The sequence below is a fragment of the Ostrinia nubilalis genome, chromosome 13 (assembly GCF_963855985.1).
Source record: "Ostrinia nubilalis chromosome 13, ilOstNubi1.1, whole genome shotgun sequence".
Taxonomy (NCBI): domain Eukaryota; kingdom Metazoa; phylum Arthropoda; class Insecta; order Lepidoptera; family Crambidae; genus Ostrinia; species Ostrinia nubilalis.
The window spans coordinates 7019450-7041465 of NC_087100.1; the positions used below are offsets into that span (position 1 = coordinate 7019450).

The 22016-nt window shown below is 36.5% G+C and overlaps 1 protein-coding gene across 2 annotated transcripts in view; it reads right to left on the minus strand.

Moving 5' to 3' along the window:
• The window catches only part of LOC135077483 (methanethiol oxidase), a 31056-nt gene extending 14701 nt beyond the window's left edge, over positions 1–16355 (minus strand). Inside the window, exons 1-3 of one of the 2 annotated variants that reach the window (XM_063972036.1) lie at positions 16295–16355; positions 7715–7866; positions 5269–5454 (exon numbers count right to left, since the gene is read on the minus strand). In XM_063972036.1, the coding sequence (XP_063828106.1) occupies positions 5269–5454; positions 7715–7866; positions 16295–16340 (384 nt within the window). In that variant the 5' untranslated portion in view covers positions 16341–16355. Of the gene's footprint in view, positions 1–5268; positions 5455–7714; positions 7867–13667; positions 13733–16294 lie in introns of those variants that run through there. The other variant, XM_063972037.1, reaches the window with a different exon arrangement.
• Between the last annotated feature and the right edge of the window lie 5661 nt (positions 16356–22016).

Below are 22016 nucleotides of genomic sequence, written 5' to 3' on the forward strand. Positions count from 1 at the left end.
AACACACGTAAACGTCATGGCGGGAAAAATGACACAGGTCCTGCCTTGACGGGCGCTCGCGCCGTACTAATCAATGTCGGCTTCCGCATTGTAATTTATACTGATATTCACATCAATATTTTGACAAAGTAGTTACTAATATTTAAACAATAACTGTGGAAATCAATTCTCCAATGAATATTCTTTATTTTGGGATACTTTTATTGCTGTTATTGCTGTGTATTAAAACCAAAAATCACGATCAAAATGTGACGTAAATCTTAAAAATTTGCCAAAATATTTTTAGATTTTACTCAATAATGGTAATGAAATTCAAGAATCCGTTTGATTATTGGACTACAAGAATATATGTCCGATGATTTCTATATATTTTTAAGCTTATTATACGAGCATAAATAATAGATACAGGACTTTGAAATTGAGTCTGCGGCAATTTTTCCGTAAAATGGTTGTGGGAGATGGGGCACTGAGAATTAATCAAAAGAGTTTTAGTAAATCCGTTACATTATTGGTCAACAACAAGGATTGAACTATCTTTCGCAGTAATTAAATAATCTCTGGGTGTTGCTTAAGATAGTAATTCATGCTTCCAAAATCTTAGAAATTTGCACGAAAATGTAAAATGGCTCTTAACGCTGTACGTTCGATTTGCTGTTTCACTTAACCGCTTGAGTCCCAGACGGCATTCATTAATGTCATAACAATTGATTATCTATTGTGTCTAGATTCGCGGGCCTTGAAGGATTAAGTAAGTATCGTTTGTGAAAGCGGGCGATAGACTAAGACGAATTCACAATCTTTATAGTGTGGTTAACATAACATGCTGTTCTAAAAGTATCTAGTGCTGTCTACACACCAAAGCCGCCGACATGAGTCATCGACTTTGGACATTATTGTCATAAGCCATAGTCATAGAAAGTACTTACAAATCGTCTACATGATTCTTTTAAAGCTGCCGACACCAAGACGCCGGGTTGTCGGCGGGCTTGGTGTGTAAAGTCTTTAAGAATAACCCCAAAAACAAATATTGTTAAGTCAAAACTCCAATTCGGAGGAACTAACTAAGCTACACCACCTAACTATGATCGTAACTATAAGATACTCGGTGATTTTTGTATGGAGATTGACAGATTTTTGACGTTTGTTAAAATTAAAGTAAGATGTTGCAACCTAGCCTAAGAATGTTACGGAAATAATACATTCCGGTTAAAAGCTTTTCAGAGAGATCCTTTATGTTTTGTTAACGAGGTCTGTTTATTTCGTCTTAACTTCTTACGCGTTAATTGTTATAAAATGGAAATGGATTTTCTCATACAAGGAAAACATATTTCCCCGAGAAAATTCTTAATTATTTTGTTCTATCTCCAGGCATTTCCGGAATAAATAAGTTTTTCCTGAAACATTAAAGGTTCGGACAAACCAACGCGATCACACGCGATCAACCGGCGTGCAGCGATGGCGATCAATGCATTTAGGTCTGGTCGCCATCGCTGCACGCCGGCTGATCGCGGTGTGATCGCGTTAGTTTGGCCGAACCCTTAGGCTTGCAATAATTAAACTGAACATCTTTTCGTCCAAAATACCCCAGTGCCTGAAGACGAAAGTCTACAACCAATGTGTGTTACCTGTGATGACTTATGGCTCGGAAACGTGGCCCCTCACTATAGGCCTTATACAGAAGCTCAAAGTTGCACAGCGTGCTATGGAGAGGGCTATGCTCGGTGTTTCTTTACGAGATCGAATCAGAAATGAGGAGATCCGTAAACGAACTAAAGTCGCTGACATAGCCCGACGGATCAGCAAGCTGAAGTGGCAGTGGGCTGGGCACATAGTACGCAGAACTGACGGCCGATGGGGCAACAAGGTTCTGGAATGGAGGCCACGTACCGGAAAACGCAGCGTGGGACGTCCACACACAAGGTGGACCGACGACCTGATAAAGGTAGCGGGAAGGCGCTGGATGCAGGCCGCTACCAACCGTGTGATGTGGAAGTCATTGGGGGAGGCCTATGTTCAGCAGTGGACGTCCTGTGGCTGAAATGATGATGATGATAATAAATAATGAAACTTGATTATTCGATTAAGGAAGGATTTTTCTCGGTATTAAGTCTTCTCTGAATTATTTATCAATTATGTGAGCCATCACAGAGACGGTCTTTCAAATACCGTGGTATTTACTGATTGTATAATCTAATTTTCTGTCCCTTTTGACGAAAGCCCGGGATTTACACATTTGTGAATAATAATTCTGGCATGACATTTTAGATACTGATAGATAAATCGTTTATTTACACATTATAGCTTTTTCCTGTGGCTTCGCCCGTGTGAAACAGAAAAACTATTTCAAGAACCGGGATAAAACTATCCTATGTCCTTCCCCGGGACTCAAACTATCCACAGATCATCATATCAGATCAGTGATTTAGGCATTCAATCGTAACAGACAGTTTGAGTTACTTTCGGATTTATAATATTGTAGGGATTGAGTATACCCACTCTCTTCTACAGACTAAAATATTCTCCCCAAATCCATCTCTAAACTGAACCTAAAAGTGTGAAAAGGCTAACAGCCAATAACGAGTTGCGAACTTCTGCTAGACGGCCCGGCAAGTTTGGCGCACTTGCGATGAGTTCGCTGAACGAAATATCACTTGCGAACTGTGCTCTATGATTACTGTGATGGATTTGTGATCTATGGCGTTTGAAAATACCAACAGCCGTTATTTTTGCTGTTTATTAAGGTTAATTATGATATCACAGCCAAATACTGAACTATCGTGATAATATTACTTATATTAATCCAACTAAAAACTTTTTCGTGTAAAATGTTTCCAGGAAGAGACCATACAAAGGCTCACATTCTGAAAAAGTTATTCATATCTCACGAAAAACCAACCAAGCTACCACCTATGCTCTGTGCTTGTAACTTTACTAGCCCTAACTAAACAGACTATTCTGTTTCTGACTATTTGGTTCTGGTACGCTTTAGACAAATTAAGTAGAACGTTCGTTTTATTTGTTACTACTGCTCTAGTAGTAATAAATAAAATGTAATAAAGAAAAGTCGAGTCGTGAACGAAGTGCAAAAATAATATGAAATCCACTATAATCGTAATATTTTATATTTCAAATAAGATCGACTCAAGCATTTCATAAAGCGACGCAAAATTTTTCTCTTCACTTCTATTTTATTACAAGTGCTTTCTTTATACGTACGTATTATTTTTCCAATAAACCGAGTGTTAGAATTTCGATTGGTCTACATACTTTCAGCTAAGATCAAACGATCGCAAGAATTCCAAAATTACTCGCCCTAAATATTTGACTACATCACGAGTTAACATATTTTCCAGCTTATGAGCAGAAAACGAGTAAATACCAATTTTTCATAAGCCCGCAAATTGAATTCGCTTCAAAGACTCCGCTTCAAAAGGGCTCCTTGATACATTTGTTTATTAATGTTTACATTGAAGATTAACTTCGGATTATGTAAACTTTATTCTCATTAAAAGTATTTGCAACATGATACTGGCTATAATTTTTTTATAAAAAGTACAACATTTTCTCTATGTTATATGTACAGAAGACTGCACATTCTTCTTAAACTAAATAGGGTCCGTTTATATACACCTGGACATTTGAAGGCAAAACCTCAACGAGCAATTACAGTTTCTTTGTAACTTTGTTTCAATTATGACAAAGTATACTAATGTACTCATTTCATTGTAAAGTTTATGCTAATTTTATGACTTAGTTCGTTACTCATTCATTCATACTAATACACTATAGAAAACGTTCTTTAGAGGTAACAACCAAAATTACGCCATATCATTGGCTGACTCTTCATAAAGGCTTAAAGTTTATTCGATATCTATCTATCTATATCTATGAAAGCGAAATGTCACTGGCTAACTCATCACTAAATCTCAGAAACTACAAAATTTTTTACGCGATTTTGCAAAATTCAACCCCTAATTCAACGGGATCCACGCGAACGAAGTCGCGGGCGGCCGCTAGTATTTTATAAAACTTCTTCTCCAGTACTTGTTATTCTTCGCAACAAACAAATTACAGGGCTAGTGTAATAAAGTCGGGTGTCGTGGGGAGGCTGACGCATAAGGCGAGGAATTAAAAAAGTTTCGCCGATCCGTTGACATAAAATTCAGGTTTACGAGAGGCGCATAAACAAAATACGAACGATATACTTAGCTGTGCTAGTTTGACGTACTTTGGTGGGATCTCATTTGCAACATAAGGTCGGAAATCTCTTGGTTTAGACGCTGTTTATCGATCAATTTTACTCGATAAATCACAGATGAATATACATTTTCAGTATCAACGCTACATTAAAATGAAAATCATGAAGTGAAAATGGTATTCTATAAACCAAAAAGATTCAGCGCCGTGTCTGATTACTTTTTGGGGTTATTTAATCGTCATTAGTAACAAAATGAACTTAACGCATTACCACATTATTTTCTATTTTGTGCTGATTTATTACATAACCTAAGCCTACTACCCGATTTAATTTGACACCTGGCAAACAAGTACGCTAAAGCACACAAGGATCTGTGTACCGTAGGCATACGGCCTAGTGGTCGGCCACTAGGTGCAAACTTAATTTAACAAGTACCTAGTACTTCTTTCAGCTTAAATAAAACTACTTGATGGTTTATGTCCCTGCAGATTACTTATAGACTTTTTGTTGGCTGATAGTCGCCTACTATGCCGAGAGGTCCCGGGTTCGATTCCCGGCCGGGCAGAAATTGAAATGATGAATTTTAATTTCTGTGACGGGTCTGGGTGTGACTATGTATAATATTTATGTATTTAAAAAAAAAAAGTATATAAGTAGTATATCCGTTAAGCTAGCACCCATAACACAAGCATTAAGTTGCTTACTTTGGGGCTAGCTGGCGCTGTGTGAAATTGTCCAAAGATTTATTATATTATATTATTATTATAGTTTAATCGGGCTGTTAATCCGTTTGAACAAGTATGAAATTAATACACACTACACCGATTTGGTATCGACCGATTCCGCATAATGTTAGAAGCGAGGACTCGAAGGCTGGGTTGCACCATCTTACTTTGACTAAAACAAACGTCAAACATCTGTCAAACTCCACAACCGGTTTATTTTTGTATGGAGTTTGACAGATTTTTGGACGTAAGTATAAGATGTTACAACCCAGCCTAAGCATAATATTGCGGTGCGTTCATTGTGTATAACTATAAAGTTAACTTTAACATTATTCTAAGCCTTACCTTAAAAATCTGAGGTTTCCTAGGCTCAGTGCCGACATCAACAGCGTACACGTTGCCAGAAGACAGTCCTGGCATGATGAGGAGGTTCCTCTTCAAGTCCTTGTTGTCATGGCAACTAGAGCAGACGTTCCACCCGCTGTGGTGGAGCTCGTCTCCAGCTCTCCCAGTGTAGGTGCGGTGGATGACCTGTTCAGATAGACCATATTGTACATAGACGATGTATCTAACTAAATATATCTCATCATAGTTCATCAGCTGTGACCTCCGTTGTTATAATTTATACGAAGAAAAAGATTATTAAAATAAAAATTATATCAAAAATTAGTATCGCTGTTTTGAAATAAATAGACCCGATAGTAAGAAAATTGAATTGACAGAATTAGATTAGCTCAATATTATATTGTTATTAAAAAAACTGAATTATAATTAAAGATAACATTTCGAAGTTAAATAAGTATAGGTACCTATCAAATTTGTTATGTAAACACATACCTACCTGTACTAAAACACCGTAAAAAGATAAAGTTGTTTGTAAGTAGCTAAGCAGTTAAATGTGTTTGTATAAGGAAATCCCTAAAAACACTGATCCTATTCTGAAAACTCTCGCTTCTTCGTTTCTGGGAATCAGAATGTTTCCTTTTGAAAAAATACACTTCCCTATTTAGTATGTTCTGTAGATAAACGATATTTAGTCTTTTCGAGATCAACATTGAAATCTAGAAAAACTGGTATCTCACAAATATTGAATTTTCGTAATGTCAGTAGTGGGAGATAAAAGCGATGCCGTAACTTATTTGGTACAGTGAACAGCGCAGACTATTTATTTTTGTTGCAAAATGGGACCTATTCCGACGACATAAGATGCTACAGTGTTTAGCTTAGTGTGCTGTCGTCTGTACCACGAGTAACGAATAAGAAAGAAGTAAGTAGTACTCCCAACAATAAATGTTATATTATTCATCAAGTCGATCAAATGTGACTTGTGATTCAAGAATTTCCTTGAAAAACACATTATGCCTACATAAAAATTATGAATAGTTTACACGAAAAGCTATCACATTACATTTTGTCAATAATAATTTTTTTAAGCTGTGTCTAAAATTTCTCGTATTTTGATTTCGATTAAGTACTGGTCTCATTTCAAAAATTCCTATATTCATTAGGTACCTACTCATTCATAATATCTTAGTAACTACATACCATAAGAAAATGTTCCATTATTCAGGAGCATTATCATCCTGAGTTTTGAATCAAACCTAACATTTTAAAGTTATAGTTGTCGTCAGATCAAACTGTACATTTTTATGCCAACTCTCCCATAATACAACTAAATAAGGCCACGATATTTAACGTGATATGCCGTACAATTTGTCTGAACGCAATTTGCGCTATATCCGTATTAGCAAATAAAAACCAGGGTCCGGCATTTAGCGTCGCCGGGAGGCAATAACGTCGCGGTAATCCTGCAGGATCTGGGACGCGTATTATTGCGTACTTTGCCATTGCAGCGCCGTTCAACTAAATTAACAGGCGTATGCAATTCGTCTCGGGGATTTTGCGACTGTCTAGGGATTTGGGAGACTGGCGATGGTGTATAAATGGCTGGATATTGTCTGATAAAGGAATTATGTGGTTAGTATACTTTAAATAAGTTTTGTACTATAACAGAGCCACTGTAACTGCAGCGCTTTGATGTCGATCAGTAAAATGCCCGGTTTCCACCAAAGCGAAGTAGAGAAATGTTTAAATGAATCATAATTCGTTATTTCCGCATCACCTCTCCTATTAGCTTCGGTTCGGAAATCTGACTTTTTATTCAAACACATCTCTTCTCTTCTCTGCATTGGTATAAAACGGACCAAAAGGTATGTAACGACGCGCTCGATCCATGGGTGACCATTTCGAACATAAAAAAGCATTCATCGCAAGAAAGTATCAGTCACCAAGCGTAGCCTCAGGGCGGTTTCATAACATCTGACAGCAAGGTTACTTTACACCTTGGCCTGATTCACCCCACAGTGGGGTGAGGTTTGTGCCCTGCAGTGGGACGTAAATGGGTTTATTTTCCTATTTTTACCTCATCTCCTTTTCAAAGAAATATTGCGGCATTTTCTGTAGTAATAGGTGTTACTCGTATTTTGCAACAAAAATATCCTAGTATAGTTTGACCATTTGATGTGCTGTCCTTTATACCTTAAAAGACGCAGTTATAACATGTTTTCTTCTCTTAGGCTCGGTTGCACCATCTTACTTTAACTTTAAAAACGTCAAAAATCTGTCAAACTCCATACAAAAAACACCAGTTATCGATATTGTTACGGACTACGGTCAAAGTTAGGTGGTGCAACGCAGCCTTACTTGCCAAGTTTGTTCGGATAAAGTATTGCCGTGTCCTAATATATTGCTGTCAAGCTACGACCTATCCAATATCGATATCGACACTAACCTGGCTGTAAGTCGGCGACTTAGGGTCCACGTCGACGGTGGCCAGATAGTCTTGCTTGCTCTGGTCTGGCTGCACGCAGATCACGTACAGAAGTTGTTCCCTCGGCCCGTTCTTGAAGGCGTCCAGCGGCGACGCGTAACCAGGGCCCTCGCCTGCCAATAACGAATTAATGTGAAATAGTTTTAATTTTCTTAGTTTTTCAATTAGAGACGGCGCATCACTATTCTAGTCTGATAGTTTCAGTATTGCGTTTTCTGTGAAGTTGGAAATAGGGTTTCGCTAGTTAATTGCGTTTTTGCTGTTAATAGAGAGATAAATCCATTAAAACTTGTAACTATTGTTTGTTTATAGAATAGATTCGAAGGATGATTAAATTTTTATATTGATGATTGGATAATAAATACGATGACTTACGCACAAAATTCAAACGAATGGACAACACCCATGAGTCTCATGACGTATTCGTTAGAAAATTGTATAACTAAAATGTTTTAACACAGAGTTTTTATACCGACATCATAGAAAATTGACTAAAAAAATGTATTGCCAACCTTAAAACAAAACTAACACACGCCAATGGTGTCCCACAACTCTCAATATAAATTTATACAACCCAAACATTTTCATCCGAATCAAATCGCGTCGAAACGTTCAGAAACAATAATCCGTAATTTCATTTTCCTATTTTCGTCCGGGAACAAATTTTTGCGCGAAAATAAATTTGCCCAGGGAAAGGTCTGTCAGTTCCAATAAATCGTCGATAGGCATCAAAACATTATTATCCGTTGCACAAGGGTGGGGTAGCAAACACGACAACCCTCACAATTTAGTAATCACGTCAGGTAATGCCTGCATATAAATTACTCCTTTGTGCCGGATAATCCCATCAATGGGCATTGTTTGTGGGAGTTCCTTCGCTAGGGCTTTGTGGATAATTGCGTGTCATTCATAAAGCTGGGAAATTGATTTTTGGACTTATTTGGCGCTACATTTTTACATTTCCACCATCGGATTACTGACCAGTGACCATGACTGTTTTATAGGTATGTATTGCATACATACGTTCCATAAAAATTATACTTTTAAATACGTGATAGTAATTGTATTTTGCTTTTCATCGTGGTAGAAAGAAATCATGATTTGAACATGATCATTATGAAGTCGCCAAATCCAGTGTAGTTTTTGCGCAAGGGATCATTGGTACCTACTTAACTTTCAATTTAAGCAGAATGGTAAAAATGAAAAATAAAAGCAAACTTTTATTTATATCGTATTTGTGTTCGTATCGACATAATGTGTAATTCGTTAAAACCCTTTAGTGATCATGAAGTAAATAAAAGCTTCCAAATCACCAGATCGTTGACTGAATTTGAGTTATAATTCCATTTCGTTTGACAAATAAGGACGCGTTTTAGTAAAAAGTGTGAATCATGAATATAAATAAGTAAACTTTGTTAGGCAAAAAGGTACTGGCTTTCAGATAAATTATGTGTACACAGATAAAATCAGTTTCAAAAGGCACGAGGATGTTCCCTCAAAAAAACTTGTTAACTCCATCGCGATTAATATTCTGACAACTGCTCCAAGAGAATTTTCTTTGAGAACTTTTATCTAAACACTAAGATTAAAGCCGGGGGTTCGTTTGAGGGACTCGTTTGAGCCTTTGAAGTCACGCCCCGGGCTCGAATGATAAATTGCAGTTGGCTTGATGTGTCTGACACTTTTTAGAGGTCTGCAACTTCAGGTGGGGAAAAAAGGCGATTGTCATTTGTCATTGTTGAGGTGAAGGGCAAATGCGCAATCTATTTTGATAATATTATAAATGAGGTAGGAGGAGGAGCTCTGTCTTTTACTATGGTATGTTTTAAAAACATACAAAACATTTTGATGACGATTGACCATGTCGGAAATCGCAGGCTTAAAAGCTACAAAGCATCGTAAACTTTAGGGGGGTAAAATGGGGGTAGAAAGATTCTATGGGAATTGAATTAGTGATTAGTCTTAGAAAGTCTTAGAAACTTAGTTTAAAAATATTCCGAGAGCTAAGCCGCAAGTAGAGGCTAGTTGCACAAAAGATAAAGACTCCTTAAATAATACGCGATATCTGTATGTCTTCTCTTAGATACCTAAATTATCTCCTACAGATAAGATTTCTGTCAAGAGCAAAAATCTGAACAATATGACTTCTACTGATACGATATTTCATCAATAAAAAACAAGCAACGCAGAAAAGAAAACGGAAAGCATGTGCTTTGACAAATAATATCAGAAAAGGAAAAAGAAAATGTTATTAGTGCGGAACCCATCACACAAATCCGGGTCGCGCTAAGCCAACTTTTTTACTGTGACCTTTTGCTGGCTCCTTTATTTCGCTTATCATATGACACGGATGAATAACTTTCTTACAGCTGACAAATAAGTGTAAAGGGGTGTCATATTGGGACGGGTTTGCAAGATAAAAACCGTAATGCAGCGTGGGTGAATATTGTAAAGAAACGGCGAGAAAAATGTGCCCGCAAAAATTTTCCCCGTGTTTCGTTTTTGCGTGTAAAAAATCCGAGTTTATTGAGTGATAAAGTCATGTTTTACTCGTGAAATGAAAATGTTCTTAGTTATTTTACTATAAACATAAAAACATGAAAATAATAGTCATAGTCAGGTCACCATTACCTACCTAAAAGTCTTATGTTGGGTATTACTTAAAATCCAGTGTTAAGTATGTTCCTATGACCTATGTATACAGGGTGTTAGGTAAATGGGTATAAAAGCCGACACTAGCTCATGTTAACGTGGGCATATAAATGGTATGGTGAAGTCAGAAATTAGATATTATCATCATTTTATTCTTTTAAATTGTCATACAAAATAAATTGTATGAAATCCGATTTGTATGAAAATTAAAATTTGTTAGGTAATTAAAATTAAGATATCAATTTTCTGACTTCACCACACCATTTATATGCCCATGTTAACATGGGCTAGTGTCGGCTCATATACCCATTTACCTAACACCCTGTATTTCCCAGGCGGACTGGGGGCGTCCATAAATTACGTGAGACAATTTTGGCTATTTTTCAACCCCCCCGCCCCCCTTGGTGAGATTTGGTGAGATTTTGCCTGACCCCCTCCCCCACCCCCAAATCTCACGTGATATTAAAAAAAATCCGAAATTTAATAATTTTGAAGTAATATAACTGAGAAACATTTTTTTTGTGTGCTTTAACGTTGTCGCTAACGAGTGCATCAAAAAGATCTATAAAGTTAAAGATTTTAGTTCTTGAAAGTATTTGCTAGGGACGCTGTAATCATCATACATTTAATGTATGTAATTTTTTACGCAGTCGCTAGCGGATGACGATTGTGTAAAGTCGCACTAAGCCCACTGATTACGAATAGATCCAGAAAAACACGTGTAGTGTTAGTACTAGGGTCACATTGTTTTTTTACAGAAGTACCTAGTCTAATTGTTCTTTTCTACAAAATCACTAATAATGTAGCAAAATAGATTTTGATAAAAAAGAACTTGTTTTATAATTTTCTTAATTTCGTCATTTATTCTGCATTTTAGTATTCACACATGCAGACGGAAGCATTTTTAGTTTTATTTGTTTAGACTGCATAGAATAAAATGACATTATCATCATACAAATATCATTTTTTACTCCTGACAAGGAACCCTTAATATAGTTTCGATATGTCTGGCTGTCTGTCTGTCCGAGTTTTTGCTTGGAAACTATTGGCACTAGGGAGCTGTAATTTTGTAGAGGTATGTATATTAATCACGCCGACAAAACGGTAGAATAAAATTTTGAAAAAAAAAATTTTTTTTTTAGGGTAGCTAGCTCCCCTAGATGTAAAGTGGGGATGATTTTTTTTTCGTCTTCTACCCCATCGTGTGGGGTATCGTTGGATAGGTCTTTTAAAATGGCTTAGGGTTTTCTAAGAGCATTTTTCGATTTAGGGATCCGTTTGCAAAATATTAAAGTTTAAAGTGCAAATTTTTGTCCGAGTAGGGCGTCCCCCCCGCTAAAAACTAAACTGTTGGCTTGATAAATCTGGAAAAATTCAAGATTATAGTGCTTTTTATGAAATTTCAAGGAAAACTATAGCGGTTAAGATAGATCAGTTAGTTCAAGACTAATAGTCGTTTTACTCATGTATTATAAAATTTCATACCTAATAAAAATTCCTTAGAAGAAAATATTAAAAGTGACTTTAGATGAAGTAATTGCTTACTTCTGAAATATATTGTGATAACGACGGACAACTACGGAAACCTACACTGCGCGTGGCACGACACGCACTTGGCCAATTTTTTTACTTAAGATTTAACCCAGTTTTCTGGCAAACTCTATTTCTCTATTTCTTATGGAAAAAAATACGTGATATTTCCCGAGACCCCCCCTCTCCCCCACGTGAGATTTGGTGAGGTTTTTGTTGACCCCCTCCCCCCCCTAAAAGCCTCACGTAATTTATGGACGCCCCCTAACCAGTACTTGATTGGAATACATAACAAGCAAAACTTCACGGACGTGACAAATTTTTTGAACAATACAATTTCAATGTCACAATATAATCAAAATTAAAAAATGTTACAATCACTGAAGCTAAAATAATAACAATCTTATTTAACCCTTAAGTAACATCCTTATTTTTGGTTACACTTAGAACACCCTGGGGTAAAAAAATACCCCAAACGGAAATTGAAAAATTTTAAGTAAATATTTAAAATCAATTTAATTTGTGATTCACAGTGTATTAATGGACTCACTAAATTATACTATTGTTTTAAAAGAACGTCTATCTAGCGTAAAGAAACATCTTAAATCAATCATAACAAAAAACAAAGATTTTTTCATTGGCAACTAATAGTCTCCACAATGGTCTTCTAGAAAAATCTTGGAAAGTTATTGTGGGAACCAAAAACATACACTAATCGGACATTGAATAGATGTTTTATACATATTTTAAACACAAAATGAAATAAAACGAAAATTTCTGGCTTTATAATAAAGAAAAATAAAAAAACTATTTTTTTATAAAATTATGAAAATATATTTTTTTATTTATTTTATTCCTAATTATTTTTTTCAAAACACATCAGACACGCCGAATTATTACATAATTATCACTTTTGGGCTCTATTTCTGTGTCGAATTTATGAACGCTGTGTTCTGAGGGGATGTCTTCAAAGTTCGAAAAGTATCATGTAAATCAAGCTTTATTTATTTCTCTGCATTCTCGAGACAACATGCTACTTAATCGTCATATAAATTTTTACTGATTTTGTTTAAATATTGTAAAAACCTATTAATAAGATGTTATGTGATGATAAATTAAAGCATGCGTAACTAACACCCTGGGGTAATTTTCCACCCCACCTACCTGTACAAGCCAAACAGATGATTTTCTTCACATCCCGCGTCTACGAGCTTAAAGCGCACACTCTGCATTGAGAATACACAAAACGACATTGCATCATCCGAATTGCAAATCCGAAGCTAGTTCGGTAGAAAAAAAGATATGTCAATTTTTATACGCCTGGGGTAAATAATTACCCCACGGTGTTACTTAAGGGTTAATTGCGATAGAAGTAATTTTGCAACAGAAACATATAGATGGGATGACAATAAATTGTACAATGACCTTGTGATAACTCTCATAGTAGGTAGGTACTATCAGAAAAAAGCATTCATAACTGTCAACATAAAACAGTAAAGTTAAATCGGTTGACAACAAAATAAAAACAAAACACTAATCAGCGCCACAATCAGCGCTAACTCCTTAGGTAATCATGCAGAAAAAAGAATATAAAGCTCAGTATCTTGGTATTACATTATGAATCTTATGTTGTGTTAATAGTTCTTGTTTTGCAACAAAACTGTATACTGTCCGAGAGCTGTCAGACGACGTTCCATTTTCAAAATGAATAACAAAACAAAACACTACTCACAGCACGACATTATTGCGGACAGATCACCAACAACTGACGCTAAGTACCAAAATGCCGGCAACCGGTACTGATAGATAACCATAACAAACACACACAAGAAATATAAATAAACGGCATTCTGTCCTGCTCTAACTTAGGCAGAAACTGTATGTCCGTTTCGTGGAGCAATTGCGAGTTTGCAACCGACTTGACTAGTTAGTAAGGTCAGCATGATAAAGACTATAATAAATCGTGGCTATTGAAAAATATAATTTCTTTTAAAATAGATTGTTTGCGTAGTGTTGAAATTACACTTCAATTAAAGTGAAGTTTATCTATTTAAAGTAGCCTTCGTTTAGGTTTTGATTTCCTTCAATGATTGTTATGTGACCAGATTTATCATTTTAGCTTTTTTTTTCATTGAAGTAATATTAAAAGACCATTGCGCATTGTGATGGGAAATTGTATTGAATTATAAAAACCGGTTTTAGAGTTAATATTTTCCAATTTCGGAAAACTAAATATTTTTTTGCTGATACTACTTCGAATCATGTTCAATCGCAAGATTCGCAAGTTTGCAAAGTTTGTTCGATTTTATTGACACTTGTATAATATTTTGAACAAGTTATTTCAATTATTTACTTTTATTAACTATCAAAACGTACTCTAGTACTTTTTATTTTTAATCTCCAGCCGAAATTACTGGAGTTTGGTTTTTGCAAGGTAATGGTATTTTGAATATGCAGACAAATGAATGTACATATTTAGAGAGTGCTGGTAGCTTCTCGCCAATGTATGCGAGCAAACTTGTAGGCTCCATACTTTAGTACTCTAGTACTTAGGTATGTGTGAGTGCGAATTCGTTTTATAATTACTTATTTATGAGAACTGCATAAATATTTATGAGTGACATTAATATTCAAGTGTAATACCCAGGTACGCAATGTGACCCCTTCTGATTAGGCTATGTTGTGTCTGCAGTGAGGGAGTCTCTTATAAAATCAAATTTGTTAACTAGCGTCTGCCCGCGACATTGCTAGCGTGTATTTTGTTCTACATTTCTACAATAGTCGTAACAGCGCTTTTGATTTTTTTTTAAATTATCCAAATCAGCCGAGCATTGAAACTCAACCAATTATAGATTTAAATTCAAAAGTGACCAATTAAAGGCTTGAATTGATTATAAAGTAGTAAGTACAGTTTCAGTGATTTTTTTTCATAACCCTAGTCTAAGGCCCGGTTTCCACCAAGCGGAGAGGAGACGAGATGTGTTTGAATAACCAACCTTTCCGAAGTGGTTGGTTCCAGATAAGGTGGAAATAACAAAATCTGATTGGTTATTCAGACCTTTCCTCTCCTCTTCGCTTTGGTGGAAACCGTACCTAAGTGTCCTGAAAACAAACAATACGAAAAACATTGCGTATGACGGTCTGGTGCATTGTCATGTGTGTTGTTTTGTCCTCTACTCCCGCGCGCTCTAAGCTCAGGGATTGTAATAAAAATTCTCCATAAAAATGATATTGCGTCGAGCGCGACTCGCTGCAACGAGGGCAGTGTAGGATTAGTTTTATTTGTTACTAGGTCTTGCCTGCGGCTTTGCCTGCGAGGATAGTCTAGGTCTACGTCACTAATGTAGTTTTCTACTGGTGAAATAATTGCCAAAATAGATTACCAAAATAGATTGTTTATCCACAATGAAGAACAAGAGCTTCTACCTACCTGAGTCTGCATCCCACATGATGGAAAGGTATGATCAAGCTGAAGGTGGAAACGAGTTTTACCCTGAATCTTCAATCACAGAGGAACTGTCTATCTTACCTCCAACTGCCAGAACAATGCTGTTAACATTATTGATATGGTGACAGACTAGGGTAAGATAGTGTCAACTAGGCAGCTAAAAATTTCAATTCAAAAACCGGGTGTATAAGATACGGTTCACCAATAATTTCTTAAGTGAGGGACAAAAAAAACTGTACCTAGAACTTCACTAAGTATTTTTAATACCCGGACGCACGATATAGACGTTTTGTGACAGTACGTAATTCACTCAAGACGAGCTAGTAAGAAAATAAAGCGTAAAAGCAAATCTTATTACTGAAATAAGGAAAAATATCAACCCGGCAGCGTATTATGGCTCTAATTGGACACAAAACGTTCGGTCATATCTCGCAAACGCTCGCTTGTTGATCGATGGAGCCTGCACAAAACACGGAGCAAAAACTAATAGTTTAGTTCCGAGAAGTAAGCAATATTGTGCAGATGCCATCTGCTCAGGCGCTTATATCTTGCGGGATATTTATTGTGGTGAGATTTTTCACCGAATGACTGTTATTATTATATTTCATCTAACAATCTATTCATGAATAAAAAATAAATAAATCAATTAGTTATGAAAGAAAAAACAGCTTAGTAGCTCGCATGTTTATAATTAAACTTTTGGATAATTAAATGTTATTTAGAACAACATAAGCGTTCCATTTTTTAGTGGAAGTCAGTCAAATCAGTTAGACGACGACTGAATTGACTTGACTCTCGGTGTAGTTATTATGTTGGAATTGGAATCGAACATTATCGTAATTCGTGTACAGTTGAAGTTTCGCTTGATTCTATAAAAACAATACTACTGTTACTGTTCAACTAATACTTACTTGTCCCAAATGAAATGTACGGCAACTCGATGATTGTTCTTAACATACGTTTATTGTCAGTCCAGAAAACGAAACTATACACAAATGTCTTATTAAAGTTTCTTAACCTAGCGAACGGTAAACATGTCTATCGTAAGAAAACTTTTCTTCGCCCCAGTTTGTGGCCGTGTTTGTGTGTGTCCAACATAATTCTTCGCAGACTCGCGTGCTGGTGAAATTCGTGTCGTAAAGAAATATGACTGATGTTCTTAAACAGTATATGCCACAGAGCTTTGTCCTTGTTCTTCCACAACAAATCTGCGGTCTTCTCTTTAATCCTTCGCATATTTTCCTCGAGCCGCCTCGCCTTTATTTCCATCTGTATGAGCGAACGTGTGGTATTAGTCAAGAGGCGGTACAAGTACTCTTTGCGTTGCGTTTTCGCCGGCTCCGAGGTGGCATTTGTCATCGGCTCGTTGCGGATTTTGTCCGTCAGTTGTTTGGCCTTCGTTCGCAAAAGGATTCCAGCGAGAAAAACGGCGAGCGCGAAACTCAGTAGCATGAACAGTCGCGCGTGGTTGTAGAGAGGTTTCGTGATATTCATGACAGAAAGTTTATGTCATGGGTTAGGTCGGATCGCGCATGTTTTGTTTTTCGGGGGGGTGAAATCAACAAGTCACGTGGTCGCGGTGGCGCGCCGGCAGCGCCCTCTCGCGGCGTTAGCGAAAGCGGTACTGAACGGAGTGAAAACACGCCGTGCGACGCACCCCACGAATTTCCCCGATGACTTTTCCTCTTGGATGTGTGAAGCGACCGTGTTTTGGATACGCCGGTGACATTGACAAGTTTTCACATTAATCATTCTCCCACTTAGTTGTTATTGGGAATGGGTGTTTAAATGTTGATGTATTGTATTGTCATTTTAGGGCTCCGTCAATTTGAAAACACGATGAAATTACTCGCGTGTCTGTCTAACCATTACCCTTAATTACTCGCTGATAGACTAAAAAATTGTTTAAAATTGTTTAACAATCATAAGATAATATTATGAAATACTTTTAGACGGCAAAAATTACATAATGTGAAAAGCTATTACAAAAGGCAAGAAATAAATCCATTGGTATTAAGTTCCATCCATATTGTAGAGTCGTATTCGTACTAAAAACAATATTACCGATCTTAAGCTAAAACTAAAAGCGTTAGTGGCTCAATGTTCTGGGATGCGTAAGTGGTAAGGGGGGACCGGCCGCTTCTCACCTCGTGTCTGCCGACGAGTGTCGTCCTTAGACTTGCCTTATTACAATGGCCTGTTTGTACTGGCTGAAAAGAAAACCTCCGGCGTGTTTGAAAAAAAAACGCCGTTCCATTTATGAAATAAAAAAACGCCAATTAAAGAAAATAGTTTGGTGGCTCAATTTAGATACTGGCTGAAAAATACTATAAGCTTGTATTTTTAAGAATAACAAAATATTTCGTAATTATCCTGTTTTCGCCTCCGAGATTTATTTTACCGTGTAGTAGTACCCCTGTACGACAAGCCAATCCGCACACAATATTCAGCGTAGTAGTAGTAAAAAACAAAAGAGCGGGCAACCCCACCCCTACCACGCTGTGGGCTCGGTGTCCGAGCGGTCTCATTCCTTTGTGCGCACGCGCAACGACCGCACGCAGTATAAGAAAAATGCTTAAGTGACGTCACCAAGGACGTTTTTACCGACAAAAAACGTAATTATTTTAAGTTGTGCAGTGTAGTGACGAGAATTAGACCCAACACAAGGTTGGTTGTAACAACTATTTTGTGCAAGTGCTCGTACATTTTTATTATAAGCGTTGTGACACGACGCGTAACTTTGACCCATTTTTAGCTCCAAGTTAACGCGCGATGTTAACTAGTAGCCATTTTTTGCTCCGAGGTAATGCGAGATGTTACCCAGTAGCCATTCTTTTGCTCCGAGGTAATGCGAGATGTTACCCAGTAGCCATTTTTTTCTCCGAGGTAATGCGAGATGTTACCCAGTAGCCATTTTCTGCTCTAGCGAGTTAATACGAGATATTAACCAGCAGCCACTTTATGTTCGGTGATTTTTTAACCAGTAGCCGTTTTTTGCTCTAGCGAGTAAAAACGAGATATTAACTACCGAGATAGCCAGGTATTGTAATATTATTCACTTTTACGAGTTTTTAAGTATCTTCTTTTCGGCCATTTTTAAAAGCCGTAAAAACAGAACATAATGAGCTCATACAGAAAAATGTTGCGTTTGTACGAAACTACCCACATTAAGAGCTTGCCTTCTTGGCCTTACACCTTATGAACCATCAACCGTCTTGGAGCATGATGACCCGGCGCCGCGGACGCACTCGCCCCAGTCGAGCCTCCGCCTGCTTTTATAACGACCGATGACCCTGTGGCCATACACATTGTTCAATGCTACAAAGGGTAACTGAATAATTTTGTTGTTTCGTATTTTTATACATTACACCAATCGATATTGGTCTAAATACAAAGGCTAGTAAGAAAGAAATAAGTATCAGATCAAAATTCAAAGTGCATTTATGTAGATTCGTTACTTGCTATTATAAGGTCAGAATAAAAGATCCTAAATAAACCTTAGGCCGGTTTGTTGACCGAACCGAGTCGAAGTGGAAATAAATGCCTACTTTATATATGAAGTATGACAATATGTCGTTTTTTCTATGCAACGACTCATATTAACTGACATTGTGATTGTGAGTACTTATCAGTCTCACATTTTTTTGTTGGAAACTTACAAAGATCTTTCTACATTTCCGGTCGGTCGACCAATTACATCGACGGTCGACAACTATAACTCATTATAATCCTCTAAAACGGGAAAAGAGGTATTTATTTGATATGACAACTAATCCAGGCTGCTGCACTGAATATATAATTTAAGCTTTAGCCGTTCGCATAACTGTGTGAATCGAGGCTTTATACAGAGGCCGTACCGACAAGCTACGCCCTGCTGTATGGTATGATGGGCTAAGACCTATCACCCGCCCGCGGCGCAACCACGCCGCCTTCCACAAGCGCAGGCGCCGTTATTTACGCCGCAGCGCCGCGCCGCCGCCGCCGCATGCCCAGCGCTGCCAGAGCACCGCGGGAAGCGCCATTAAAGACCGACCAGAACACCAAGGTAACCCGCGTCCCTAGACGACGCGCCATCTATGTACAGGTATGTGCTGGCCGCTTAAAATATTGTTATTTTAAATGCAATGTACCTAATATCCGGTTACAGAATTTATTGTACCGAGATACCTATTCGATTCCCGATTCGAACCCAGATGTTTTTTTTCATAATCATCATAACCATGCGAGTAAACATAATTAATTATACATAACAAATAATTATACACGTCGGCGCAGAGACGTTGATATTAAGAATATTCTTAATCGCATCCGTCGACACGAGTACATTCTGAGATTACCCACTTGTTAAAAAAAAAAAAAATGTTCCTAGATGGTGGACTTAGATAGCGTTTATATAAGATGCTAAAGAAAGTTTATGTGGTTTAAGCACTTCAAAAGGGATGATATTTTAACCGCAATTAAACTTTTAACAAAAGATTCATAAAATATTTTATGTTTATTACATAAACACGATAGCCACTGAAAAGCAAATAGAATTATGGTCTTATTTTATCGGATGTTTGTTTTGTATCTGAACAAACAGGCAACATTTTTGTTTGTCTCTTTGCGGCCTTTCTTTAGCCCTGATATTTTTACAAAGTATATTTTTTTATTCATGACGTCTCACCAGCTTGTATCTATAAATAATAGATAAAATCTAAGAGCTTCCTTAAACTGTATCGGTATCGGTACATAAGATGACGTCATTTTTTTCTTGTATTGGAAAAACATTGTTATGTAGGTTTGTACCTACTAATCAATGTATGATTAATGCTAATAATACTATTGATAGTCTTACAAAGTAAGCCTTCATCATCATTATTATTATTTATTTACTAAAAAAAAAAAAAAAAAAAAAAAAGAGGTCAGTTTTACAATTGGTTCGTATAAATTATTTATGTTATAACGTTATAATTCTCATAAGAAGAGATCCGACATCATGAAATACATTGAATCATTTCTCTTGCTAAATCTTTTAGACAAGCAAAGTATCTTATTATGCGTTAAAGCGATAATAACTATGCCTTTATAAATATAACACAATAATAATTACATTGTAATCAATGTAATAGAAAATTATTGACGCATCAAAAAAGAAATCGGGCCGCTTGTAATAACAACCGGACTAGTGGACTTTGGTCAGTCAAAGAACGAATCAACCACATAAAATAAACTATGTATTATGTAGGTACCTACCAGTACTACCACTACTTGTAACCTTTAGTTTAGATTAAGGACATTTTTTAATAATACCAAAAAATAATGCGATATTATTTTACGAATCGATAACGCTGCCACGAACTCATAATAATGAATGAGTCTTTCTTCCCTTTCTATGAAGTATAAATTGAGAATTAGTATTTGTTATTTTTTCTTAGCATGATTATAAAAATTCAATCATCACAGTCATAATACTGAAACTGACTGAATCAAGGTGTCTGAATAAAGACACGGAGTAGGAGCTTGGTTCAATATTGTCTCAGAAAATGTTAGACGCTTTGGTTTCAGTACATGACATAAACCTATTTTTTGTTTCTTGAACTTTGTTTGATATTTAGTCATAATTCATATTTTATCGTCTGACGTAGAGATTTCTACACGATTAACATGAATTAATTCCAATTAATTCGCCTTAGAATGGCGACCATTTTTTTTAGACGTTAATACGTTTTTTCACTAAAAAATAAATAAATAAAAAATAAAAAAATAAAAAAAATAGAATGCTGGGGCAACAGGTACATCAGTAGTACCATATTGCCCATTTATGCCCATTTAAGCTTACCTTTCTTTGGCAGTGAGTTTTGTATTTGGCAGTCGCGGATCAAACAAAACGTACCAGACTCCGCTATACACTCCGCAAATAATAAATAAATATCCTTCCTTCGACATTTTACACTACGCTCCTAGTCCCAAACTGAGCAAAGCTATGGGTCCTAGACAACGGATATAAACATACTTAAATACCGTTTTTATATACATAAGTACATATTATACATAGTAACACCTAGACCCATCACAGAAATTAAAATGTATCAATTCAATTTCTGCCCGGCCGGGGATCGAACCCGGGACCTCTCGGCATAGTAGTCCGTTTCGAAACCACTACACCAAATGACTGACAAATAAATATTTTTACAATGCTCAATTACATCATTGTACCTACCTTACTCTATTTTCTTAGCATATTCTAAAGTCAGGTGCATCCTATAATAACATTAAATAACCACCGCTTAGCAATATCGTTAGTGAAATCATATAATTTATTGAAATATATAATTATTTAAATAAATATTATAATTTATAGGTCAGGTTTCAAGAATCAAAAGATTGCTATTAAAAGGTGCTATTAAATAGAAACCAAACTTTTTCCTCGCAACAGTGTTACTTGGAATCCAAATTAATACTGTTTTGGAATACTGGTCAAACTGTATCCAAATAAATTAATAAGTTTTAATTAACCACATTATTTATTTATTTAATTAAAATGCAAGTGAGCTTATGTTTTACAACAATCAGAGTGTTAGCCTTGCAATCACTGTGATCGATTCGGTGTTAACCACTACCGTCGTCAAGCTCAGTTCTGAGATGAAACTG